Source organism: Callorhinus ursinus, unplaced genomic scaffold, assembly GCF_003265705.2.
Source record: "Callorhinus ursinus isolate GAN/ISIS: 27379988/994484 unplaced genomic scaffold, GSC_fseal_2.0 scaffold117, whole genome shotgun sequence".
NCBI lineage: Eukaryota > Metazoa > Chordata > Mammalia > Carnivora > Otariidae > Callorhinus > Callorhinus ursinus.
Window position 1 is genome coordinate 114,776 of NW_027397179.1, and position 26,715 is coordinate 141,490.

Sequence of the window (26,715 nt, forward strand, 5' to 3'; positions counted from 1 at the left end):
GGATTTTGAGCCCTAGACTTTCAGTCTGTGCTCAGAAGAAAACTGTTTCTTAGAGTCCATGTGAGTGACCCAGGAGAGAGGCCACATGGCATTGGGGCCTTTTATCGTGAGGCTTCTGAAATTCACTAATGAGATCCAGAAAGAAGGCTGAGGCGTGGGCGCCCGTCCCAGTTCCCCCCACCCACTGCCTGCGGCTCAGCTGGGGAACTTCAGCACCTCCTGCTGCAAGGGGTCTAGGACAGAGTGAGTTATAAGATGGTTCCTAGAGCCAGATAGTCTTGAAAAAGAACAAACTTAGGGGACTCATATTTCCCAAATTCAAAATTTACTGCAGATCTACAGTAATCAAAACCATGGAATATTATTCAGCTTTAAAAGAAAGGAAATTCTGACATGTACTACAACGTGGATGAGCCTTGAGGACGTTTTGCTCAGTGAAATAAGCCAGGCACAAAAAAAAAAAAAAAAATCAAGCACTCTATGATTCCACTTACATGAGGAATCTAAAGCAGTCAAAATCAGAGACAAAGTGAAATGGTGCCTGCTAGGGGCTGGGGGAGAGAATGGGAGTTATTTAATCAGTATAGAATTTCAGTAAATTCGTTTCATAAAATGAAAAAGTTCTAGGGGTCTGTTGCACAACAGTGTGAATATACTTAACACTACTGAACTGTACGCTTAAAAATGGGTAAGATGGTAAATTTTTATGTGTTTTGTACCACAACTGAAAATAAACAAGTTTGGTTGGTATTAGCCTAGGGGTAGATGTATAGATAACAGAATAGAACTGGGAGCGCAGAAACAAAGGCATACATCTATGATCAACTGATTTTTGACCATAGATGTGGTTTGACTAGGCAGTGGTTTCTCAGATAGGACACCCAAAAGCACAGGTGATAAAAATAAATGAATAATAATAATAAACCAGACCCCATCAAAATTTAAAAGCTGGCCTGGGCCAGCTCCTTGGTGTTGTTTCGCATAGCACCCTGCCCAGCCGAGTGAGCGGGAAACCAAGGCTCGGAGGGGACAGCAGCTTGTCTCGAACCCCTTGGTGAGGATATGGCAGCGCCTGGACCTCCTGGGGCTCAGATGTTTCCTTTGCCTCTACTTTCCAGGTGAAGTGCTTCAAAAGACATTGAAATGAAGAGATGGTCCACACAAAAGGAGAAATACTTACAGATCACATGCAGGCACAGCTGTTTTACTGTGCTTCACTTGGTTACAACTTGCAGATACTATGTTTTTTTACAAATCAAAGCTTTGCTGCAACCCAGCGTTGGGCAAGTCTTTCAGCGCCAACAGCATTTGGTCACTTTGTGTCTCTGTGTCACATTTTGGTAATTCTCACAATATTTCAAACTTTTGCATTATTATAGTGATCTATGATCAGTGATTATGACTTGCTGAAAGCTCAGACTATGGTGAGCAGTTTTTAGCAATAAAGTATTTTCATATTAAGATATATACATTGTTTTTTAGACAATGCTATTGCATAGCATAAACATAACTTTCATAAGCACTGGTAAACCAGAAGGTTCATTTGACTCATTTTATTTTGGTATTCACTCTTGTGGTGGTCTCGAACTGAATCCACACTACCTCTGAGGTATGCATATATGTGGTAAGGGACTTGTATTAAAAAACCTCTTACAACTCAATAATTAAAAGACAACCCAACGTAAAAGTAGGCAAAGGATCTGAATAGACATTTCTCCAAAGAAGATGTACAAATGGCCAATAAGCACAGGAGAAGATGCTTACCCACCATGAGCCATTGGGAAAATGGGAATCCAGATCACACTGAGATACCACTTCATACCTGCCAGTCTGGCTAGAATCAAACATTGCAGCCTCTCCTCCTAGGGGTCTGGGGGTGTATAGCAGTTCTGCGGGGGCAAGGGAGTTGGGCACCTGGCCTCTAGGCAGGGTTTGTCAACACTGGTGGTGCTTTCCAGAGCTAGTTTCCTCCGGGGAGCCTCTTGTTTAGGTCACTGCCTCTCCTAAACTTACTTTGTTTTGTACTCATTGCTGGGTCTCAACTTGGAGAATGTTCTTCCCATTCTTTGCTCTTGCTCATCCTCCCAGGTCACTTGACGTCATAAGAGAAAGGTCAAGAAAGCAGACTCCAGTGCGGCACTGACACAGCCTGGCCTGGGCCAGCTCCTTGGGGTTTCGCACAGCACCCTGCCCAGCCCGGTGAGCGGGAAACCGAGGCTCGGAGGGGGCAGCAGCTTGTCTCGAACCCCTTGGTTGAGGATGTGGCAGGGCCTGGACCCCCTGGGGCTCAGATGTTTCCTTTGCCTCTCCTTTCCAGGTCGGGGAGACCGAGGCCTTCTAACTTGAGTCCTTCACCTGGCCGGGTGGATGGATGCCCGGCTTCCTGCTACAGCCACACAGCCACTGACTGGCTACGTCAGGCTGAGCCAGGAAAGGGGAGGCTGGAGCTTTAGCAGAAGCAAGGCTGACCTGCCGGCTCTTGTGAGCGCAGTGGCCACAGTCATTGGGCTGCTGCTGGTCAGTGTGGCAGGAGGCCGGCCGTGAGCCAGGGGTGCATGGCACCCCAAGTAAGGAAGGAGAGGAGAGGAGAAGGGTCTGTTCTGTGGGAGAGGCCACCTTCCCGGGGCTCGGCGCACAGCTGGCTTCTGGGCCCTGGGCTGGGGCTCTGCTCATGTGGCCCCAGCACTGCCCAAGTCAAGGTTTGACCTTCATTGGCCCTACGCTTGACCAAAAGGTTTTCTTCCCACTCTCCAGGGTGGGCGTGAGCCTTGCTGGCTCTGCTGTGGGATGAAGCCCACCTTTTGCTGTGTGGCTTTTCCCCTCTGAGCTGGAGCAGCTCTCTGACACAGCATCCAAGTTGTCACCCAGAGGTGACACCCAGGTGAGGATTGCTCAGGAGCCTAAGGGCTGTGAGATGGGAAAGGGGCTATTCAGCCTGCCCTGATCATAGGCCTGGCCCTTCCCCAGACCCTGTGATTCGAGTGTGTCCCCCTCCCAGCACTTGTCCCCTTGCTGGTGTGCATGCTGGAACCTGAGCCACCCCTCCCAAGTGCCAGCTCCCAGAACCTCACTCAGGCTCGGCCAGCTAGACAGCCGGCTTCCAGTTTCAGTCCTATGGACAGGTTTCTTAAGTTGTCAGGTGGGAATAACAGCACCTTTGTGGTAGGTTTAGGTTTTGTTGTGAGGAAAAGTGAGTTAATAGCGCCTTCCCAGCTGGGAAACATGCATACCGATTGACACGCGAGCAGCCTGTCTTGCAAGCCCCATGTGCATGCTGCTCTGATGGGAGCAGAGGCTGCTCACTCTGAGCAGTGCTCTAGACCAGCTCAGGCCTCCGTCCCTGTCCCACTGCCTTCCTGGAGGCAGCTGTGTGGCGTCGTGGCTGAACCTTGTTGCAGTGCATCCCCCTCATGATAGACGGCAAGGCCCTGTCGATGTGGCGTATGGCGGGATAGCGGCCTGGCCGCTCCAGCCCAATCAGACCCACTCTCTGGCCCAGAACCTGTATGGGATGAGCCCAGGCCCCAGTGTCTGATTAGGATTTGTTTGGTGAGAAGCTGCCTCCTGCCAGGAGAGTCCGGCAGTGCTGCTGCTGCCTGTGATCTCCATAGAAGCCACTGAACTTTGACTTCAGGGTCAGCTTATGCTCTGGTGTGAGCTTGGGCAAGGGGCTGGCCGGCTGGGCTGTGAGCCCCTGCCCCTCCCCCCATCCATTGTGGGCAGTTGCCCACCTGCCTGTGCCACCACCATTCATGTCCGGACCCTGCAGAGTCAGGTTAAATGAGAGCCCACGAGGAGAGCCATGCGCTATTGGACTGGGTGGGTGTGAGGGAAATTGCGCCTTCGGGCTGTGACAGTCACCCTAGCGCACAGCCTGGGGGACCCTGTTGCACGCACACGGTGAGTGTCCCAGGAGCAGGTGGTAAGCTGTGCGTTCCGTGCCAGACGGCAGGAACAAGGCATGACAAGGCATGACAAGGGCGTGCCGGCCACAGAGCAGGGCGTTCCCCTCCATTCCTTCAGCCCCTGCTCTCTTTCTGCATACACAGAATGATGCTGGCCCCCAGGCTCCCCACGCACAAGCCCTGGGCTGCTGCCCAGCCCAGCTAGCCAGGTTCTTAGCAGGCTTTATTTGCAAAATGAAACTCGAGATTTTTCTCAACTTCAGAATCTCGATTATACATTTCAAAGTCTGTCTGCAACATGGCTTGAAGATTTTGCTGTGCCTTTGGGGGTCGGGGGGGCAGATGGCCCCCATAAAGGCCCACTGCCTTCCTTGTTCTCGCTCAGGGAAGAGGAGAGAGATGGATCCCAGCAGTTTGAATGGGTTGAGTACTCTGCTGCCAGCACGCATTACAAATTGTATTCCAATTTGGAAGAAACTACCACCACCACATCATCCCATAGACCACGACATGGCCGAACCCCTGTATTTTAGTGTCATCCTCCACCCTCCCCCAGCCCCCCAGCGTGGTGCCAGTGCATCTCTGCAGGTTCATTCATTCAGCAGCTGTCTCCTGCATTGTCACGTGCGAGGCCTTGCCTGAGGGGCCGGGATACAGTGGTGTGCATAGCGAAGCCCCGCCCCTTGAGTGCGCACAGAGGGAATGGAGGGTAGAAACACCTAGCGGCGGTTAGTGATGCGTCTGGGAGAAAGATAAAGCTGGTAAGGGGGTGCAGTAGGGGAGTGTGGCTCTTTAGGCAGGGAGGTCTGGGAAGGCCTCTCTGAGCAAAGACCTGAAGCAGGTGAGAGAACTAGGCAAGGCGGTATCAGGAGAGGCTTCTGGGTGGATAGCACAGGCCACATGTGTGCCTTGAGATAGGAATGGGCCTGGCAGGACTAGAATCAGCCAGAAGCCTGTGTGACTGGCTGGGCAGGGAGGAGAGGGGGGAAAAGGTGTGGTCAGAGCTCATGAGGGCCTGGGGAGTCAGGAAGGAGCTGTGGGGCATCATTCTAAGTGTGGTTAAAGCTACCGCAAGGTCGTGTGTGTGAAAGACTTGGGCTGCTGTGTTGAGAGTGAGGGCATTTGTCAGTCAGGCCTCAGATGGCTCTATCCAACCGCTACTCCAAAGAGCCTTAATGAAGGAGGGATTTACAGTGGCCTGGGTGGACATCAGGAATCCACAGGGTAGGGTTAGTGCAGGGCCCTGGGCACCTCTGCAGCAGGCTGCCTGTCAGAGCTTTCAGTCCTTGGTGGCCAACCCTCAGCACCAGAGGGAACTTGGGATAAATGCTCTGCTCTCATCCCTGCCCTGCTGTGCTCTCTCACTGGTACCTTCTGCTGGTCAAACCCACCCAGCAGCCAGGGGGTACACTTCAGTCCTGGCTTTTCAGGTCCATGTGGGGAGGGCAGAGGAGGAGCACTGGCACACTTTGCCAAGTTCAGGGGCAAGGCCAGGTCCTCAGAGAAGATGTGGGAAGGCCCGGCTTGGCAGGGGGGTGGGCTGCATGGGCAGGGATGTTCTCCCCAAGGCGCAGGTGGAGAACTTGGGGCATTTGTAGACAGTTGCTTCCCATCTGCTATTTCTGGCATTCTTCAACCGACCCTAAGAGTGGCCTGATGGTCACTGCCACCCCCATCCTCCAAGTGGGCAACTGAGGCCCCAAGAGGTTAGTCATAGGACTCCAAGACTACCGGGAACTCATTCGTTTATTCCTTCAATAAAACTTCAGTGTGTACCACTGCGTGCCCTTGTGAAGAACTGCCAGGCAAACCTAGGGCTTCTGAATTACTGTTTTGAAGAAAGAATAGAGAAGGGTGTCTTGAAAGATGGACTTCATGTTCTAGTCTGACCAGCACGTGAGCTCTTTCCCAGCAGCTTCCTTGGGTAAAGGAGCTCAGGGTGATGGCTCTGCCCCAGCACTCTTGCCTCCAGTCCTGGGCCCCCCACGCCCACCGTGTACGGCCGGCACTCCTGCCTCGGCCTCTCAGACTGTCCCACAAGCTCAAACCCTGCCCATTCCTTTCACTCTTCCCAAATATCTCTCGCATCCCTTCTGTGGGCCCCATACTGGTCTAGCCCCTGAGGGGCAATCAGTGAAGAAGTCAGATGGTGTCCCTGCCCTCACGGGGCTGACACACAAGAGGGAGCAGACAACAAAGCCATCTGAGGGTCAGCAGAAGAGGCTGTTTAAGGTGGCCATGGGGCTATGGGGACAGTATTGGGGGGCAGGTGGGAGTGGGGTGAGATGGCGCCAGCAGAGAGACCTGCAGGGACCAAGGTGGGGGCAGAGGCAGGTATGGCTACAGGGCCCCGCATGATGGGAGAGGGGAGGGAAGGAGAGGAGCCTGCGTGTGTGCAGGTAAACTGAGATATGGAGCTGGCTCTCACTCTGAAGGAGCTGAGGCCTTCAAGCAGAGGAGTCAGGAGGGTCCTTGTGCCTTATGGCAGGATAGCGGTGTCTAGGCTACAGGCGGTGGGGGACTTCGAGGTGCCATGTGCTTCTAGGGATTCTTCTCCCCGCCTCTCATCAGGACTCCACTCTCCATCTGCCCCCTGTTTGGGCATTTAGTGTGTTCTGCCCTGTGTCAGAGGAGGGTCTGTGTACCAAGCTTCAGGGAGCCCATGGATCCCAGGAAGACTGGTGCTGTTATCTGGCAAGTGGCCCTGTGGTGTTTCTCCCATTCCCGGGGTGACGGTAAACTGAAGCTTCAGGCCAGTGGCATGGTGACAGGTTGCTCAAGGCCTGAGACGGGGCTGCCTTGGAGCTGCACATAGCATGACCCCAGGCAGGTTTGTAAAGTGACTTGCCCACCCTGGGGTGGGGGGGGGGCAGGGTAAGAGCCCAAGCCTTAAGTCCTTCGGGTCTGGACCGGAATGCAAGTCTGGCTCTGCCACTTCCTGGCTTGGGGGACTCGGACCAACTCTTGGACCTCTCTGAGCCTCGGTTTCCTCGGTAAACTGGCGATACATGGGATGGGGAGTTATGTGCTGTGCTTGGCCCAGGTGGCATCGTGCCTCTCAGCTCCCCATAGCGTGAAGCTGCAGGGCAGACTCTGCAGTACAGGTGTGCCACGGTGGTGGTGGGTAAGCTGCCCCTGCTCCTCCCCTCCCCTCCCCTCCCCAGCCTAGCACTTGTCCGTTTTACGGGCAGGTTTCCTTGTCCCTGTCAGCTCCCATTCGGGGCCTCAGACATAAATTAGCTAAGGTCTCCTGTGAGCCGTCTGGACGCTTTGTGCCTTAGCCATCGATCGGCTCTCTCTGGCGGACCTGGGAGACGGCTGAGGAGCCTTGCTCTCTCTGCTGGTGTTCAGGGGCCAAGTCTGCAGGAGGCTAGTTGACAATCCTGATCAGGTTTGGCAGGCCTGCGTTTTCTGCACTCTTCTCAAGTGGCTGGTTTACAGGTCTCCACGAGTGCTGGGACCTCTCCCCCAGCCTCCTCCCTCCGTGGCCCTGCAACCTTCTTGCCTGAGTGTTCAGGTGGGAAGGGCTGTCTTGGTGCAGGTGTCATGGGAGAAGCTGCAGAGTGATGGCAGAAACAGAAGCCCTGCAGGGATGTGTGTTCCTGTCCCGCAGCCTTGGGGCCTGGAATGAGACACCTAGCTCAGGGATGCAGGGTCCCCCACTCTCTCCAGCTTGGCCCTGGCGCCATTCTCTCTCATGTGTCCCCAAGCCACATGGAAGTCTTGGTTGTATTTTATTTTCTTGATGTTCTTATGAAAATTATGGCCACCATGGAGATGCTTCTTCAGGTCTCATTTCCCCACCCTTCTCAAACTGCTGCTAATTGGATACTTCCTTTAAGTCCCAAAGGAGCCCTGGAAGGGGCTTTTGTGTCATAGCTCTACGGGCGGACCATAGCTCAGGTGTCATCTCCCCTAGGAGCCTCACTCACCTACTTAGACTGGACCAGAGGTGGGTCTCCTTTGTGCCCTGTCTCCGTGGTTACGGTCAGGTGGGCTCACCTGTCGTATTTGAAGTTCAGGTATTGGTCTTCTGTCTCATGTTCCTTTCTGTGAGGGTCCCCTTCATGGCCGATTAGACTGGCAGCCTCTCACATCTCACTTGGGAGAGACTTTGAGCCAAGTGGCACTGAGACCAAGGGATCATGGCTGAGTACTGATAAAGGTTGTGAGCTTCTCTCCTGGACTCCCTGAGTGGTTGCCCTGCCTGCTAGATGTCTCAGGCTTTATCTTCTATTTGGATCCCATGTCCCGGGGCCCTGAAGAGCCCTGATCAGCGTGAACTAATCTTGAGTTGGATCTCATTCCTTGTAATGAAGCACGCCTGACCCACCGTTTCCCTTCTCTGCGCTCCATTTGTCCACCGCCAACCCTCCCTCCCCTGGCAGAAGTATCAGGCCAGGCTTGTAACCAGCCTCAGGAGGCTTCTTAATGGACTGGTCTGGGAGGCAGGGTCTCTGAGCCAGACTGCTGGGCACTGCTCTGGACACTGGAATGTGAACTGCAAGTTGATCCTCCTGGCTCTTTGGAGCTCATAAGCTGAAGGCTGGGACTGAGTAGTTCACTCTTCTTCCTATGTATAGGGCAGAGTGGCCCATGTGTTCCTGGTCAAGGGCCCGGGCTGAGGGCCAGGGACTGTTGCTGCCTAGGTAACCCCTCCCCGCTGCCTGTTTCTGCCTTCCCCATGTGGGGGCAGAGAGGAGGTGCCTTGGCCTTCAGGAAGCCTCGTCGTTCACCATGAATGGCTGTGGCATCAGTCCCTGAGGCCCTAGAAAGGCCTGAGAGTCCTGGAGAAGTAATGTCTCAGGAGACTGTAGCTATGGCTGCCCCTTCCTGACAGCTGCTGGAGCCTCAACGAGAGCAGCCCCCACACGGCCCTTGGTGTAATTCCTACTCTGGGCTCGCCTTGCTGTTTTGATTGGAGTCTCAGTCTGCTCCTGATCTCAGCATGTCAGATGTATCTGAGCAGGTGTCTGGGCTCAAGGAGGGCTCTGAGCAAAAAAGCCAGCCTCCTGAGTGCTGGCTTAGAGGGGTCAGCTGTGCAGAGGGCTGTGGACAGCATGTGCCCTCTCGTCCAGCTGGGATTGGCCCTGCTCTCCTATACGCTGGGCTGCCCATGGCCCTCTAGCCCCCAGCCCCACATTGAACCTGCTTAGACCAGGCTGGGCTGCAGCTCTGCTGGGCAAGGGCAGCCCTGACTTTACAGGGCCTCAGCCTTCAGCCACTCTCAGAGCCAGGCCATGTCCCCATAGGAAATGGCCTTAGAGTCGCTGCCAGGCTTAATCATCCAGGCTTCTCCCAGGAGATGATGTTCTCCCTCGGGCTTCCACGGAAGAGCTAGCTTCGTCTGCTGGGAGTGTGTCATCCAGGAGATGCGTGCTTGAAATTTTACCTGTCTCCATCCCAGAGGGATCCTCAGTTCTGTGTCCCACCCCCTTACAGCTGCAGGGTCTGGCCTGGTGCTGGGTGCAGAGCAGCCCTCAGCCCCTATAGCAGCCCCTGGGGCGTGTCCCTCTGTGCAGAGGTAGGAGCAGAGGCTCAGGTGCAGGCCAGCAGGGGCCCCCAGCCAGCAAGCCAGGGAGCTGGGGTTTGCACTTTTGCCAGAAGTTGTGACTAGGGGGACTATTTCATAAGTTCAGCCTGACCAATACTGAGCGCAGTGGGAGCAGGTGAGACAGGCTTGCAGGCTGAGATGTGAGAAGGCGTTAAGCAATTGGGACGCGAGGTGATAAAGACCTGGCACCAGCGGTGAGAGAGGCAAGGAAGGGACCTGAATGGGGGTGGGGGAGGAGTACTGATTGGCTGGGCGTTGGGGGGGCGGAGATGGGTGCTGTGGAAAAGAGGAGGGTCTGATGTTGGGACGTCCAGGTTCCAGTCCCAGCTCTGCCCCCTGCTGGCTTCTCCCTTGTAAGCACTGTCCCAGGTGCTAGGGTGAGATGGTCCTGGCGTGGGAGCCTCCGTGGGAAAGACCTGAGAGGGGAAGGTGGCAGGCCAGGCAGCCGATGGGGAAGGGCTGCCCTCTGAGTCAGTGAGAAGGCCCCAGAGAAGGCCAAGGCAGCCAAGCCCACACCCAGCCTCTCTCGCTGCCCCAGAGTCCCACAAGGGCTAGCAGGCTCTTGTTCCCACCTTCCTGGGCCCCTGGGCCTGGATTCCAGAGAGCACTGGCCTGAGCACTATGGGTGGAACCCCCGTGCCCTCCCAAGCACTTGGGCCCCTGGCATCCCACAGGGACCAGCTCTTCCAAGCCTAAGGTGGCTGTGTCGCCAGCTGCGAGGAGTACTGCTGACACCCTGACAAGTTAGGGCTGACCCTTTGGGCCAGCGGGGGTCCCCCTGACAGAAGGTGGGGCAGTGGGTCCATGTAGCAGCTTTTCAAGGCCGGTCTGGGCGAGGGGTCCCTGTCTGTGCCCTTCTGGGGCAATCTGAGGCCACAATCTCCTAAGTCAGCTATGCTAGGCAGGAAATCAGTTCCGGAAATGTACCCCACAGCCAGATGATCAAAGCCCAAAGCCAGAGCTCCCTGGAGCTGCGGGATCGGTGTCTGCAGGAGCCACTGCTCATCGCCGCTCTGCCAACGCAGCCAGGAAGGAGGGGACTGCCTCCCTTCCCCGTGGGCGCCGCGAGCTGCCCACACACTCACTTCCAACCTACTTCTTGTTTCCCCAGAACCTCCAGTGGGCCCGCGACGTGTTGCTAGGCAGCGGTATCCCGTGGCAACAGCTGCAGCACATGCCGGCACAGGGGCTCTTCTGCGAGAGGAACAAGACCAATTTCTTCAACGTGAGTACTTTGCCTTGTTGATTTCCGAGGCTGCTTGCTGCCCTGCTTTGCGCCGGAGGTGTGCGAATGGTCCCCCTGGGCGGGCGTTGCCAGGACCAGGGCTTTGAGGCATTCTCAGAGGGCGGGCAGGGTGGCGTAGTCGAGAGTGCGCCAGACTCGGGAGTGGGGCCGTGCCTGCCGAGCCACTTCTGGCAAGTCGCTGCCCCCTCTCGGCACTGATTTGCCTGTCTGTGGGGAGAGGCATGGATGGGCTCATTGTGTTCTCTGGAGCCCCAGGTAATCTGGGGCTGCAGCAGGAAGTGGTGAAGGGGTTTCCAGGCCCACGGTCTGCTTCTCCTAGAGCGGCTCCATGTGCTCTCATGTGGTCTTGGGTGCCTAGGAAATTCTGACCGAAGCCAGGTCTACTGCTTAAAAAACAAGTTTGGCTAGTGCTGGGCTTTCAGTGCCCTTCCAGCCTTGACATTCTGGATAGGGTAGAGACCCACCTCTTGGCCAGGACATGGCCTGTCGCCAAGGCCTGTCTGCTTTCCATCCCTGAGGCCCCCTAAAGCCCACATCTACCCTTCCTGGCCACCCCACCCAGGCCCATCCCTCCCTCATTTGCTCTGTCCTGCACAGAGACAGCTGGCCCCTCACTCTGCTCCACCAGCAAGTCCTCATCCACCCCTCCCAGCACAGCCAGCTCCTAGCTGGGTGGCTTTGTCAAGTTACCCAGACCCTCTGAGCTTTGGTGTCTTCTCTGTTTTCCCTGATGCCCTGTTACATGTCAGGAAACTGAAGGGTGAGGTTGGCCTGGACAGGAGCTGAGGAGAGCAGGTCTTGGGTCTGGAGGGGTGTGTCAAAGGCTGGTTCTCGAGGCACATGGCAGTGGGGGCCTCCCCACTGAGAGCCAGGCAGGCACCGAGGGGTCTGGGTCCCATGGCTCTTCTCTCCTGGGCTCTGACCTTCTAGTGGCTAGGCAGGGGCCATGGAGCCTAGGAGCTCTGCCTCTGCCAGCAACCGCCCCCCGCCCTGGGTATTTTATAGACAAGCAGTAGATGTGACCTGTAACCAGTCTACACAGTACCAAGGGTTTGCAGATGCCCAGGCCGCAGTCACCATCCCTCAGCAGCCACTGTTCCTCATCCTGTGTGTGTCCTTCCAGAGGGTGTCTTGTTTATAAGCCAGGGCACAAACATATACACAAAGGACAAAGTACACGTGCTTCTGAGCTCTGTTGTTGTTGGGGTTTTTTCTTTTTCACTTAAAAATATATCTTAGTGTGTTTAAGAACTGGTTCTGTCTTTTTAATAGCTGCATAGTATTCCCAACATATGGATTTGCCACAGTTTACCTCCCCATACCCTACCTATTAATGGGCATGTAGATGGTTTCCAGTCTTGTTATTTCCGTGTTTTGTGTATACATCTTTGCTATGTGGAAATCCATTCATAGGATAAATTCCTAGAAACAATTCCCTGGTCAGAGGGTTTGTGGTGCTTTCAAGTTTTAGAAGATAGTACCCTCCAGAGATCCAGCCCACATTCCCAAACACAGATTCATTTTTTTCAGACCTCTTCTACACTCTCTGTTACTTAACTGTTACATATTTGCCCTTTATTCAGTAGGTGAGCAATGCTATTGTGTCTCATTTATTATTAGTGGGATTGCCCGTGATACCACATTAGCAGTTCTAATTTCTTCTGTGCCATTTCTGCTCATGTTAATTTTCTTACTAGATTGTTGATCTTTTTCTTTTTGATTTATAGGAACTCTATATATTAATGAAATGGGCTCCTTGTCAGTGTTGTGCAAACCTTTTTTTGTGCAGTTTCTAAATTGAAGTTAGGGCCAGGCAGCTAGCTAGTTTCCCTGAGCTCCTTTATCAGACGAGCTACGTTAGAACCTGCCTTGAAGAGTAATTGTAGGGATCAAGTTATATAATGGGCTAATGACCCTAATTCAGGATCTGGCACATGGTAGGTGCTCAAGAATACAGCTTCCCTCCCTCTCCCCTCTCCCATTGTTGGTGTTTGCCCTCGAAGACTATACAGTAACGTTGGAAGGAGAGAGCCAGCCTCCCTCTCTTCCTCATAGGTGGAGTGCTTACCCTTACTAATGACAGAGTTTAGGATACCAGCACCTCAGATGCCTGTAAACCCAGGGCATGTCTGAGCTGGCAGCCGGGTGCTCCAGGCCCCTTCCCCATTGGGCTCACTCCCCGTAGCAGCTCTTGTGGTTCCTGGGGCTTTCCAGAAAATGAGTTCTGCAGAAGAGCAGTCAGGCTGTGCCTGTGGGAGAGAAGGCAGCAGCGCCCTGGGTGAGCCTGGCACCTGGGCAACGCCTCCCCGTAGCCAGTAGCCCCTGCAGATACAGGCCACCCAGCCTGGACTGGGTGATGTGGGTGGTTTTACCTCTGCTGTGTCAGCTGTTCATTTCTCCATGCTTCCCAGTAACCTGCTGCTTTTACCACCCCCAGGCCCTCTCTGGCCCAAGTCCCGGCCATCTCTGCTCTCTCGGCTCTTCTCCTTGGAGGTGGGTTGGGGCTCCTCGTGCTTCTCCAGCCCGAAATGTTAACCTCTCGGGCAGAGGCCAAACACTTGCACCCCTATTTGTGAAGTGCCCAAGGGACAGGTGCTCCCAGCTGCTTGGTGACAGGATGGCCCTTGCTGAGCGCCCCACCCCCACCCCACCCCCCGTCCTTGCCACTGCTGCAGGAGGACCCTCAGGGTGGACACTTCCTCCAGCCCTGCCTCACACTGAGAGAGTGTTGACCCTGTGTGCTCTCAGTACAGGAATTTGTCTAGCAGGTGTGACCAAGTGTGAGGAAATGGTTTTCTGCCACGTTTACAAAGGAGCATTTAGAGCCCCCTCAGCTGACTCTGCTGGGACGGGGCCATGGCTCTGACAACTGGGGCTGTAGGTCAGGAGGAACAGGCTGGCTCTTCTCCCTTCCGCGGTGCATTGGGGTTTACTGCTTCAGCCTGGGGTGGGGGCAAAGGCATGGGGCTGCTGGCCCTTGTGAGGAGGTACAGGGAGGGTGAGGGTGGGGGCTCTAGGCACCCTGACCTGCCATCCCTCAAAACCCCCACTGTCCTGGACCACCCATGCCACCCAAGAGGCTGTCTGGACAGCCCCCCTCGTCATCCTCAAGGGCCCGGGCTAGGGGATCCTCCTGTTATTGATAATTTCTGAAAATTGTGTGAGTCTCATAGGGCCACACATTGTCCCTGCAAACAGCCCCGACACACAGTGGGGCCCAGGCACCGCGGCCTTCTCAGAGGTGCTTCTGTGCATGGTCGGGCTGTTCTCTTATCTTAAGTGTGTGTACAGAATCAGACAAGTTTGTTGTGCGGCTGTACAAAATTGTGTGTGCACACACGTGCGTGCTTTTCAGTGACCTGGGGTTGTTTTTGTTGTTTTTTGTGGGTTCTGTTTTGGTTTTGGTGGGGTTTTTTTTTTTTGCTGACATTAAGTCTGAGAGAAGTTTCCCTGTGAGGGCTCAGGCCGTCTCACTCAGCTGCCTCCCAGCATTGTGCCGTGGGAGGGCCACGGTCTCCTTGAGTGGGCACATATGTGGGGCCCAGCTTTGTGCTCGCAAGGAGGCTGCAGCAGGCCTCCCTGTGCCTATCTCTGGGCCGTGTTCCTCTTGGAGGCCCTAGCTGTCCCAGCCTGGCTCAGAGAGGTGCTCACTGTTTGTGGACTGATTCCATTCGTGCCTTTTCCCTTAACAGCTGGTCTCTAGGCACATCCTCCGGGTCTAGCCAGTGCTGGTTGCTGTGGTGGCCCTGCCCCAGGATGCTTGCAGGCTTGCAGTAGAGCCCCGCATGCAGGTCCCTCCGTGGAGGGCCTCTGGAGGATACCGTGGGACGCGTGGGAGAGTTGGGGCAACTCTTGAGGAGTTTGGGTGTGCTGGAGGCAGGGTTCCCACTGCAGGGCGGGTGCCGCTGCGCCAGGAAAGGGCCATTAATGAAGGCCACGGTTAGAGGCACCCTCGGGGGGCGGGGGGGGGGAGCTCTTCAAGACTGGGCCATGCCTGAGGCAGTGCTGGCTGAGCCTTCATGGGGAGGGTGAAGAGCCAGAGGGATGCTGAGGGGCGGGTGAGTGTGACCTGGGGCTTTGATGGCAGCCCTCCTCACGGGAGCTCTTGCACATGGGGGTTAGCAGGCCTGCTGCACAGCTGGCTGGGGCGCCGCACAGCGTAGACGTGGCGTGTAGCAGGGCGCAGCAGTGCGGTTGGATGAGCATGTGAGAGAGAGAGGAATGAACTTGGCATATCTCCAGTCCCACTGTTCCATAACTTGGCTGCGAGGGAACAGTTCCCAGCCCACCCCCTTCCTCCGCCGTGGAAAATCCCTGCTTGCGGGCTGTGTGCCGAGCAGGTTGGAGCTCCTGGGCCGTGGCTCGTGCTCCAGAGCAGGCCGGAGTCCCGGCTGAGGGCCCCATTACCTCAGCCCTCTCCCACCGGGCGGAACAGTCTGGTCTTTGCCAAAACAGAGCCAGGGTTGTTGGACGTTGTTGGTTGAGGTCCTGCAGCCCTCCCTGACCCAGCAGGGCCTGGCCTGGGCCCCGGTGCCTGTTTCTTCACAGCATCGGGCGGGACCGGCGGAGGCGTGTGGCTGTGTGATTCAGAGGTGGCTCCTCAGGCCAACTGTGCAGAACAGGGAGCAGGGAAGACAGGGAGGCCTGGGGCTGGGGCTGTGAGGTGGGGATTGGGCCTGGGGTCATATGAACCCTCCTGAGCCAATGCCCAGCCCTGAGTGGGCTGTGGGGTGGGGGGTTTCCCTCTCTGGGCAGAGGGGGCCAGGAAAGCAGGCTCCAAGCACACGGTGGAGGCTGAGGGCTTGTCTCTGGGTGCCCAGAAGCTTTTACAGCCTCCTGTACTGGTGTGCACACTTCTGGGCAGGTGGGCCCAGGCACAGGCTGGAGCTGGGCTGCTCTGTCCAGAGTGAACTTCTCTCCCTCTTAGAGTTGCTTCAGAAATGTTCCCATAGTAACCAAGCCAGAGATGGCTCTCCTTCCTTTCCCAAAATGTTTGCTTATTTTAGCAGGCAGGGTTTTTTCTTGTTTCAACCCAGTTTCCAGCCCCTGTGAAAGAAGCAAAGGGAGCTGAGGGCCCAACTAGCACGGCTTCCTGCGTCCGAGACTGCGTGGGGTGGGCAACAGCTGCGGCTCGAGTCGGAGGGAGTGGAGGGGAGGCGCTGCCTGGCTGGGACTTGGCTGCCCTGCCACGGCTCCCCCATAGCCACTCCTGCCCCCATGTGGGGGTCTGCCTGCGGCCTAGGCGAGCAGCCCGTGGCCAGTAGCACCCAGCGCACGTCCCCAGGCTCTGGGCCCACTAAGTAGAGCACGGACTTTGGACTTAGGTAGGCTTGGCTCCTGGCCACTCCACCCCTTCCCAGGCCCCGCATTGGGCACGGGGCTGCCTGTTGGCAGGGTGGTCACAATAGGCGGATGGAAGCCCTCGCGCTGCACGGGCTTGGCACATCACACAACTCACCCTTGGGATCAGGAGTCAGCCTGCATGGGGCTTTGGGGCTCATCTGTGGATCCCAGTGGTGCCGCGGGAGGACAGTGCTGGTACAAGAAGGGGCGTGGCTAGAGCCAGTGGTGAGAGGCCCATCTCACAGGGCCGGGGCCCTCCAGACGCTCAGGCCCTGCCCTGGCTCAAGTGGGGCAGTCTGAAGTGCGGGGCTGTCTCTGCCCACCACGCAGGCCCCTTTCTGCACGGCCTGGCGTGGCCTTTGGTGCCTGTGGATGCAGGTCGTGCGTACTTCTTGTCAGTGCTGCATAGTGCTCCGCTGTCTGTCCTCCAGCTTATCTACCTGCCCTCTGCCCAGGGGAGCAGTAGCTTCCAGTTCTTCACTGGTACAAAAAACATGGCCTTCCCTGGTCTCCCTCCTCACCGTGCAGGTCTCCAGGACAAGGTCACGGGCCCTCCAAAACCAGTGCCTCCACACGTTGGAAGCCAGGTGGTTCTGCGGATCCTGTCCAGGTTCCCTCTCACCAGTCCCCACTCCGCCCTTCCTGGCACTCAGAACCACAGATGACTTTCATTTTGGCCTGTCTATGGGGTGATTGGGAAGGCTGAGGCCCTTCCTATACCCGTGGCTAATGCCTCCGTCTGCCCCGGCTCTGGCGTACGCTGCTACCTGGCAGCCACCAGGTGGGCTCTGTGGTTCTGTTTGTCCTGAGTCCCTGTTGCTTAAAGTGTTGGGAGATACAGTTGTCATGAGCCGTCTTTGTTCTTCAAGCGATTGTGTTGTGTGGTCCCCAGCCCTGGTGCCTGCGTGCTCGCTGAGGGCCCTGGTGTGAGAGAAAGGGCCCCCAGAGGCTGGGCAGCCAGCTCAGGGGAGAGCCACCCCACCAGAGCTGGGGGAAAGGAGAGAAGGCCTCTAAAACCCGCGGCATCCCATCTTTCTAGGCAAGAATCAGTCACACCCCTTCTACTCTAACTTGCCGCCAGTTGGCTGTGTGATCTTGGAGGAGTCCCCCTCCACCTCCGCAGTGAGCAGATGCCAGGTATTAGGGAGGGGCAGGCACAGCAGGCCCGCCTTCCAGGCGGGTAGCCCAGCCCCTGAGACAGTGCCCCGGCCCTCGGGAGGGAGCCGGGGGTCCAGATGGAGGCCGGTGGTGCCAAGCAGGGCACAGCCTCTGGAGCCCAGCACACCGGGCACTGCCAAACAGGGACCTCATCTACAACAGTGTCTCTGTCACCCCCACCCCCAGCACATTCCCCCTGGCAGGAATTCTCCCTGCCCTCGAGAGTTCCCTGGGACAGGGTTAACTGGGAAGCCAGCAGCCCCAGAGTGAGGGACAGCAGGCACCATCCTGGCTTGGGTGAGCCCTGGCCAGGTCCTGGGGTCTGTGCCCAAGACATCTGCCTCCTGCTGCAGGGCTAGACTTGGCCCTTCTTTCCCACTACCCACCCCCTCCTAGTTCCCGAGAGGCACGGTGCCTGGTGGGCCTGTGGGCAGCCCTTGCCTCGCTTGCACCTACCCCTGGAGCTGAGTCACTGACACCCACCCCCGGATGCCAGCCCCAAGTTCGGGGCCTTTTGCAACAGGCAGACATCAGGGAAGACCAAGGCACGACCCAGGGACGAGGTGTTGGTCTCCACCCAGTTAATTATACCCTCTACCGCTCCTGACAGCAGCAGATCTGTCCTGTCTCCTGGCAGTAAACAAGCCCCAGAAGCGTCAGCGTGGGGTGTTTCAGCCCGTGGGGCGCTCCAGTGCAGAGTCCCACCCACCCTCTCCGGTCAGGGCCAGGGAATGTCGGAATAGGAAGCCCCCGGTTGGCAGCAGACCCACACCTTTCCTGAAATCAGTCCACCCATGTCACCTTTGCTGCTCTCAGGACCGGTTGTGACCAGTTCCGGTTCCACCTCTGCTTGTCCCTGTGCCCACACCTCAAGGAACGTGTTGCCCCGTTGTTAAACCTGCTGTGCGCCGGGCCGTGGCCAGCTACGTTGTCAGGGAGGTCCAGTGTCCACGGACCCATTTCATGGAGGTGCCAGGAGGTAAGGTGCCTTGGCTGAGGTCCCACGACCAGTCCATGTCGGAGGAAGAATGTGAACCTCACTCTGTCTGGTGCTGAAGCCTGTGGGTGGTGGCCCGCAGTTGCACATGAGGGAAGGAGAGCAGAAAGCCAGGGACAGGTTGGCTCCTACACTGGGATCAGCCCAGCTGCTCCCAAGCAGGAGTGTTGCCCGCATGGTTCATTGGCTGGGTAGGGAGGATGGTGTGGCAGTGGGCAGGGGAACAGGGGCATCTAGCCCTGCCCTAGCAGGTGGGGCTGTGATTCCAGGTTGATGGGGGCTGGAGTCAGTAGCTGGGCCATGGTAGAGGCTAGGACTGCACTGTCGGCTGGCGTGGACACTGGGCCTGTGTGGGCACGACGGGGTTGGGCCACCTGTCTATGGTAGACAGACCCTGCCTGGCTCCACCCAAGGGCTGGGGCTCCTGAGGCAGAGCACAATAACAGCGGAGGCTGCCACTGTTGCCACAGGCCCAGAGCATCTGTGCCCAGCCGGGCCCACGGCAGCAATGGCAGGACTGGCCCCATTTACAGGCACTCACTGGGGGCTTCATTTGGGGTGCCGCCTTTGATCCTCCACAGCATGTGTGAGTGGCTTAGATACTATTATTATCCCCATTGTACAGATGGGGAAGTTGACACCAGCAGGTGCCGTAGGCTGTCAAAATCAAAAGCCCTTTTCTGTCCTCTGCCCGCCAGGCTGACCTGCCTTCCCCTGCTGGACAGCAGAGCTCGTGACCCTCTTTTCAGGCCCTGTTCAAAGGCCACTCCCCGGCTGATGTGCTTGTTCCGGGTAATGGGAGAGAATGGCACTGAAAGGGCGTTTGTGGGGTGTGCTTCTGCAGCAGAGGGGAGGGACCCTGCAGAGATCGGTTCCATCTGCCCCCCTTCGACCGGCATGCAAAAGCCCAGGGAGTGAGCCAGGATCACACAGCTAGCAAGTAGTGAGGCTGGAGTCCAAACCCAGGTCTGTCCTACTCCATGACCAGCTCCTTAAGCTGCTGTGTTGGGAAATCAGTGGCCACATCCAAGCTCTGTCTGCTCCATTAGTGATGTCTGCTGTGTGCTGTGGCAGACTGTGTCCTGTGCGTCTGCCCCCTCCTTCGGGGGTAGAGTCCTTTGCCCCTCCCTTGCTCTGAGGCCTCCTCGTGGTGAGGCACTCTCTGCACGGCTCTTTGTCACCTTATGGCCCATTTTGTCTTCCTTCAAGCCATTAGAGAGGCCCCCTCTTGAGGGGTGCCCAGATCCCTGGGGGAGGTGAGCTGGTGAACAAAAGCTGTGGGAGCCCAGAGCTCATGGTGGGTTTTGGGTAGGACTGGCTAGATGGGGAAGGATCGTGAGGAGGTGGGGACAGGGGTGGGTTTGTTCAAGCCAAATGTAAGTCCCGCCACCCTTTGGCCTCCCTTTTGGAACCTCGCCTGGCTGTCATTGTCCCTCCTGCCCACAGGCCTGTGGCTTCAGTGCCTTCTTCGGCCTCTGCAAACATGCTGGTTGAGGGCCATTTTGCAGTAGGGGCTTCCCTCTGTGGTCTCCTCACAGTCTTTTCCCCCCGGGTCGCGGCCCAGCCCAGCCTTCCCAAGCTTACGCCACCTCCTCTTGACACTCCCCCCACCCCAACCCTGCCCTAGGCTGGTCTCCTCCAGCAAGTGTCAGGACCTGCCTGAGCCCCACCACTGCAGTCATTTTTGTACACGTGCTCTTTGAGACCCTCAGGCCTGAATAAACCCCTACCCTTCCTAGGGCTGAGACCCCAGAATCTGAGGGGGAGCTGACAGTGGGAGAAAGGCAGAGGAGGGGACATTGGAGGAGGTGCCTGCTCGGCGGGCTTCTGAGCAGAGGGAGGTGTGAGCCAGCATGGGCATCAGGCGGGGGCCGTGTGCCTGCAGAGGCACTGGCTGGGCCAGGTACAGAGTGTGGACTTCCTCGTAGGGCCGAGGGGCTGGGAGGGAGATCTTCAAGACGTCACACTTGCCCACACGATGTACTGGAGGGGCCAGGCCGGGGCAGGGCCCACAGCGCTGCTGACCTGCTTCTTTTTGGGACTTCACTACACATGACCGCTCACTGAATCCTTGTAAGCCACGAGATGTAGGTAGTGCCATTATCCCTGCCTTACAGATGAGGACACCAAGGCTTGGTTAGCCAGCAAGTCTGCACCTGAGTCAGGACCCAGGTGGTGGGAATGGCAGCCAGTGGATGGGCCCTAGAGACAGGCAGAGGAGGGACATGGGGCTCCCTCAGACCAGTGGGATGATAGGCAGGGCTGTGAGGACAGGAAGCATGGGGGGGTGCAGGTGGGGGTGGGCTGGACCAGGCATGCCAGGTCCACTGGCTCACACACTTCTACCCGGTGTGGTGTGGGCCCTGCGTCTGCGTGTGTGCGTGTGGGACTCCAGGACGCCACCGAGGGGCCGCTGCTCATCATCCCACTACTTCGCATCCATGTCATCTGATTCTCAAAAGAAATTATCTTGGAGTTCATTGTGGCTTTCCTCTTCCCCCATGGTACCTGCAGATATCCCACCTGGCCAGTGAGGAACTGGATCAGGCTCTGCCCCTGGCCCTGTCCCCGGCGGAGGTGACTGTGGCAGGTGTCCTGGCCTCCCCCTCCTCCTCACTGAGATGCCGGGAGCTGCGCAGCAGCGCCGTCATCAGGGCTAAAGGAAACCCAGTCACACCACAGTGGGAATTAGAGAACAGAAAAGAAGGGAAAAGTTTAAATTGAGGAAATCCGAGCTCCTTGGCTGTAGTAGAAATTGCTGCAGTGGTGCTATTTTTAGCATTGTTGAGATGATCTATGGGCCAGTTGCAAAAGTAAACAAAAGATTCACTTCAAGTTCTCCAGGGAAAAAAGGTCCAGTTTTTAAGAGTTTTAAAAAGGTTAGCAAACTTGCATGGCTTCTTAGCTTATCCCCGGGTTCTCTTTCCTTCCCATGTCCTGTGCTCTGCAGGTTCTGTTGAACTTCACAGCTCTTCTGGCTTGCTGGACCCAGGTTCAGCCTGGAACAGGTGCTGTAGGCTTCCTGTCCACATCCCTGTCTCCCTGTCCGTGGGAACCTCGTGAGCCCAAGAGGTGGCCGGGGGGTGAGGGGGGCTGGTTCCCACCTGAGAAGCTGCAGAGTGGCCCCAGCCCAAGGGGCTGGCATGCAGTGCAGCAGTGGGGACAAGGCCACAGGATACCCAGGCCCCTATCCTGACAGGACCACAGCATAGTCCTCAATCCCTGCCCAAGCCCAGCCGCCCTCATTCACAGCTAGAATTTTTTAAAAACCACCAACAATCAAATGTAAACAGCCTTTAGATGGTCATCCCCCAGTGTGCAGTCTTTTCTGGCCGTTGGAGACAGTTTCCATCTCCAGATATGGATCCACAGTTGTGGCAGTGCCAGGATGCCTGGGCAGAGGGAGAGGATATGTTTAAGCCCTTGGCGTTTGTGATCCCGCACACCGTGCCAGTCCTGCAAGGGGGTGCAGAGACCCCCCGCAGATGGTACAGCTGTGACTGGCCCTGGGCCACACAGCCAGCAAGTGGCAGAGCCCAAACTAGAGCCCAGGCCTGGGACCCGCATCCTGTGGGCCGGCTTCCACGCCGGAGTTTCTGGCCAGCCCGGGGGGACGGCAGTGATTGTGTACACATCCAGAACTGACCTCGGGCCCGCAGCCCCCCCACCCAGCCACCGGCGGTGCTCCGTCAGGAGCTTGCTGTTTAACATTCCTGAAGAGAAGAACATTTTCCAGGGTAGACTTCTTTTCCCACTGCACGCTAGTTCTCAGAGGCTTGCTCTTGGATACACGTCCCTGCTGTGTCTTTCTGGGCCACTGCACGTAACTGCCTCAGCTCGGGCAGAGAGCTCTGAGCTTTACCCCCCAGGACACTGTCCCAGGCCCCAGGCCACCATCTGGAGGGGCAGCACCGTGGTGCCGAAGGCATCAGGGGGAGGCACACTTCTAGGAGGAGGCCCAGGCCTCAGCAAGGCTTTGGAAAGCGGAGCAAGGACCTGAGGATGGTTGGGAGCGAGGGGAGAGCCTGAGGGAGGGCTCTGGCTGCTGAGGCTGTAGGCACTTGTAGACACCCTACCTCAGGGCCAGAAAGAAGATGGGGTTCCCTGGCAGGCCCTCCTTGTGTCCCCGTCCCCAGGCTGCAGGCGGCCAGTCGGTGGGTATGGCCGATGGAAAGCCAAAAGGTACGAGAGAATGCCAGTGAGTGGGCCTCTACCAGGGAGGGGAGGGAGGCCACAGGGCTTGCTTCCATGGGTGCAGGGACTCGCGGGGGTGGCAGGCACTTCCTTCGTTATTCCTCCCTGCAACGCCATGATCCCCATCTCATGATGAGCAAGCTGAGGCTAAGGACAATGGCAGCACGGGCACAGCATCACTCAGCCTGGAAGGAGCAAAGCTGGAACTCCCACCCCAAAGAGCTCAGACGTCTCCCTGCCCCCCCTTCCCCCCTTCCCACCAACCCACCCACACCCAGCCTGCACCCGGCCCGGCAAAGTTTGAGGTAAAAGCCCGTGCTGTTGGCCATGGTGTCCAGGGCAGACAGGAAGGGGCCTGCAGACGTGACTGCCCACCTCTGCCCTGGGCTTCATCCTGCTTGCCAGGCTCCGACCAGTTGGCCCCATCCAAAGCCTGCGGGGAGGAGGGGTGCTGCATTACCCTGTTTTCAGATGAGGAACCCGAGGTGGCAAGCCCCGGGCCCCTGAGCCAGGGAGTGGTAGGGTAAGGGTTCTGCTTCCTGCCATGGTGCCGCCCCCGTGGGCCTGGTGTACCCGCTGATTGAACCAGGGTGTGGAAGTACCATGTCCTCTATGGGGTGGTACATGACCTCTCAGACTCAATCTCTTCATCTCTGAGATGGGAGATGGGAGTGTCCAGCACCTGACACTTGAGCAATGGTCCCAGCCCTGTGTTGAGGTGGCCACAGGTCCCATATCTGAGCCCCAAGAAGTAGCCCTGTGCAGCCCAGACGGGGCCTTTTCTGGGCCTAACCCCTACCAGAGTGTGTGACTTCCCTGTCCTGGGCAGGTAGACAGGAGCCTCAGGTCACGGGAGAGACCCACCCTGCCCTGCCTGGTCCTCCCTGCAACAGTGGTGTCTGGTGGGCTGTTGGCAGCACGTAGCATTCCTATTCTGCTTCCTCCAAACCCACCTGGTTGATAAAAAGAGGAAGCAGTAGCATCCCCCCACCAGGGAAGATTCCAGATGTGGGAGGTGGCCGGGGTGGAGAGCAGCTGATGGTCCCAAAGGGGTCTTGCAACAGGGGTGGGGACAGAAGGGAGGGCAGGATGTATTTGCGGGCCTTTGCCTGCCCTCCCCAGAGATGTGCCATGGCTGCTGCCCTCTGGCACCCACTGCCAAATGCTGCCCTTTTGCCTCCCCTTCCTTGCTTCCTGGGTGTCCCTCCAGACAGGCCATTGGTACCCTCAGGGGAGCTTGGGGGTTCGGGGTGAGCTGCCCACAGCCCTTGGCCGCTCTGAGGCAGCCTAAGCTAGTGTGGAAGCTAGGAGGATGGATTTCCTGAGGCCATGGGCATTGGCCATAGGAGCCCGAGTGAGGGGCCCAGACAGTACCTCCCATGGCCCAGAGATGCTCCCCTACAAGAACATATCCGATGGCAAGGCCACCAGGTTTGGCTTGTGATGGATTCTTGAGAGCATGGGGCTGCCCCTCTGGGGGGCCCTGGTTGCCCTTAAGCCCCAGGGTTGGAGGTCCCACTCTGGCCTGAAGTCTCCCATCTTTTACTATGCGTGATGGTGAGGTTGCCCTGTACGGGGATTCTCCAGCTAGGAGCCTCTCTCTGCAGGCGTGGCTGGGGCTTGTGGATGGCAAGCAGGGCCTGGAGCGTGGCTGGGATGGGGATACCCACATGTCTGGCCCACACATCTTCCTGCGCACCTTACTCTGGGCAAGGTGGACGCTGCTCTGCCCTCAGAGTATAGTTTTGCTGTTGGCTTCCTGGTCGTGGTCCCTGCTGACCTCAGTTTCCCCATCTCCAGAGGTGGGCCAGTGGATGAGGTCAGTGGTTTTCCAGCGCATTTTCCAAAAGAACACTTTCCACACACCCCGCTGGGAAACATGAAAGGGCAGCCTCTTTAGCAGACAGGAAGGGCCTGGTGCCACCTGCTCTGGCCACACTCCCGTCCTGCCCAGGCTCCCGGGAAGGAGGGGCAGGAGCCCCAGAGAGGCTGTGGGGTCTCTGCCTTGCCACCATTCTGCCAACCCAGACAAGGCTTCCTAAGCTCAGTGGCCGGGCCTTCTTTCTGGGGTGACTTCAGTTTGGGAATTTGTCTCCTCCTCCAGCCCCCCTTTTCCACTTTTCCTCTTTGGAAAGTTTGACCAAGTTGCTTCTGAGAGAGCAGCATTGGGTTTAAAATCCAAACCAGAGCTCCAGCTCCAGGAGTCCCTGCCTGGTTTCCATGGTGATGGGCTGTGGCCACCAGTGCCCCTGGGGGTAGAGCAAGGACTCCCTCACAAGGGCAGGCCCAGGCCCTTGCTCCACGCCTGGCTCCACCCATATGGCTGGGTGGCTCCAGACAAGCTAGTCAGATTTCGTAAGGCTCAGTTTCTTCATCTGCACAGTGGGATTGATTAGACCTACCTCAGGAGGTTAGAACGGTACGGCCTGCCATGTGCCCTGGGGACACTGTGCCTAGGAGAGAGTCCACGGGGATACCCAGGCAGCAGGAGCATCTCTCGGGGCCTGGCCGCCTCAGCCCCCTCAGGTCACTGCTGAGCTTTATTCCGAGAGAGAGACCCACCTGGACCTACTTGGAGGAAGGTGGGGAGCCTTGGGCTCCAGGCCATGCTTTGGCTGAGGCTCAGGTCCGGGCTCCCCACAGGTGGAAAGTCAACCTGGCTCTGCCACAGGGGCAGGGGCGTGTGAAACCCAATGCAGTGGTGCTATGGAGGCCTTGGAAGTGGAAGGCTGGCCCCCAGGGGCTGCAGATGAGGAGCCCTCCCCTGGGTGACAGGAGATAACTCTGCTCAGGAGCACAGGAGCTCACTACCCTCCGTAGCTTCACTTCTGTATGAGGTTGAGTGTCAGTACCCACCCCCAGCGCTTGGCCCAGGCACCCTGAGTGTACCACTTTATGTGTCTCGAGGGGCTGTGGGTGCAGGGGAGGGGTATCTACCAGCCTCAGCACGTGGAGCGGGGGCAGGTAGTTAGGAACACTCCTGGAGGAGTTGGCCAGATTGTCAGACCAGGGAGAAGGCGTTCCAGGAGAGGGAACCCAAGGGAGGCAGTGTGGGGTGTGAGGGTCCTCACGGCTCAGGGCAGGAGTGGTGGAGAAGGTAGATTGGGTCAGCCCTACAGCTGTGGTCAGCAGGCTGGCTCTGTCCTGTGGCAGTGGGGCGCCCACCACAGGGTGTCCTGGTTGCAGTGTCGTGGTCGAGTGGGGAGCTCTGAGAGCAGTGGGCTGTGGAGCTTGAAGGGAAGGCCTGGAGAAGGGCCTGGGGGCTAGGGAGGTTAGGGGGGATGTTGAGGCAGGGCCAAAAAGAGCCTTGTGGAGAGTCAGGGGAGGCTGGGGGAGGGTAGGTTCTGGCCACGGAGAAATAAGACCCATGTCCCCTGCAGCTCGGTGTGCGAGTGCTGTGTTTGGGCTTTGACCTTCTGCTGTGGGGCCAGCAGGAGCATCCTGCCTGTGTGGGAGCCACTCTGAATGGGCTACCCCACTGCTAGGGGATGGAGCCCTGTCCCGTCCCCTCACAGCATAAGTGGGAGGTCCCAGTGCCATCACAGAGCTTGCACATTGCTCCAGAGAGGGGAGGGTGCTGTGCCTGGGATGTGTGTTCTGATCACATCTCAAATGTGTTCTGCTTCGGGGGCCCCTCTGGACTGCGGACTGAGCCCTGCTCTGCAGGGTGAGTTCTGATGCTGTATATGAGATTTGAAGGGTTTCTGCCAGGGGCTGTTGTGGGTTAGGAGAAAGTGGTGGCCCTGCTTGGGAAGCCACATGCCCATGCGGTGCCAGCTTTGTCTAGGCCCTCGCCTCTGTGTGGTGGTTGGTGTTTGCTCACCCCTGCCCACCGTTCAGCTCGGTCTCTCCCTGCACGAGGATCCTGTGGGGGCCATCCAGGGAAGAAACCTGGCATGGGGCACAGCTACTGCAGCCACCGTGCCTTGAACCTGACCCTACTGAGGTTCCTGTCACTCCCCCTCACTTAGCAGCCCAGCCAGAGAAGCCAGAGCTGCCCCCCCACCCCCCACCCCCCCAAGCCCACAAAGGCTGTTTATTAGGAGCCTGGGGTCAGACGGTAGGTAGAGTGTCCTAGTTTTCTCAGTGTGCGTGTCAGACATGGCTTTTCTAGGATGCGGGCTTCCCTCCTGAGATGAAGCGGAAGCAGCTCAGCAGTCCTCCAAAGAGTGGGCGATTCTAGAAGCCTGGACGCAGATCTCATTCCCAGCCCCGACATGGGGGTGGGCTCAGAGGAGCCCATTGTAAGCGTCTTCTCGCTCCAGGGAGGCTCTCATGGTCCCCATCAGTCACACCCCAAGACCCAGCTTGCCCCGAA

At 57.4% G+C, this 26,715-nt stretch overlaps 1 protein-coding gene across 8 annotated transcripts in view; it reads left to right on the forward strand.

Annotated features, from left to right (window-relative positions):
• The window catches only part of CABIN1 (calcineurin binding protein 1), a 151,476-nt gene that overhangs the window by 94,859 nt on the left and 29,902 nt on the right, over nt 1-26,715 (forward strand). For all 8 annotated transcript variants that reach the window (XM_025857272.1, XM_025857276.1, XM_073889746.1 and 5 more), the window contains one exon: nt 10,571-10,684. In XM_025857272.1, coding sequence (XP_025713057.1) covers nt 10,571-10,684 — 114 coding nt within the window. The remainder of the gene's footprint in view (nt 1-10,570; nt 10,685-26,715) is intronic.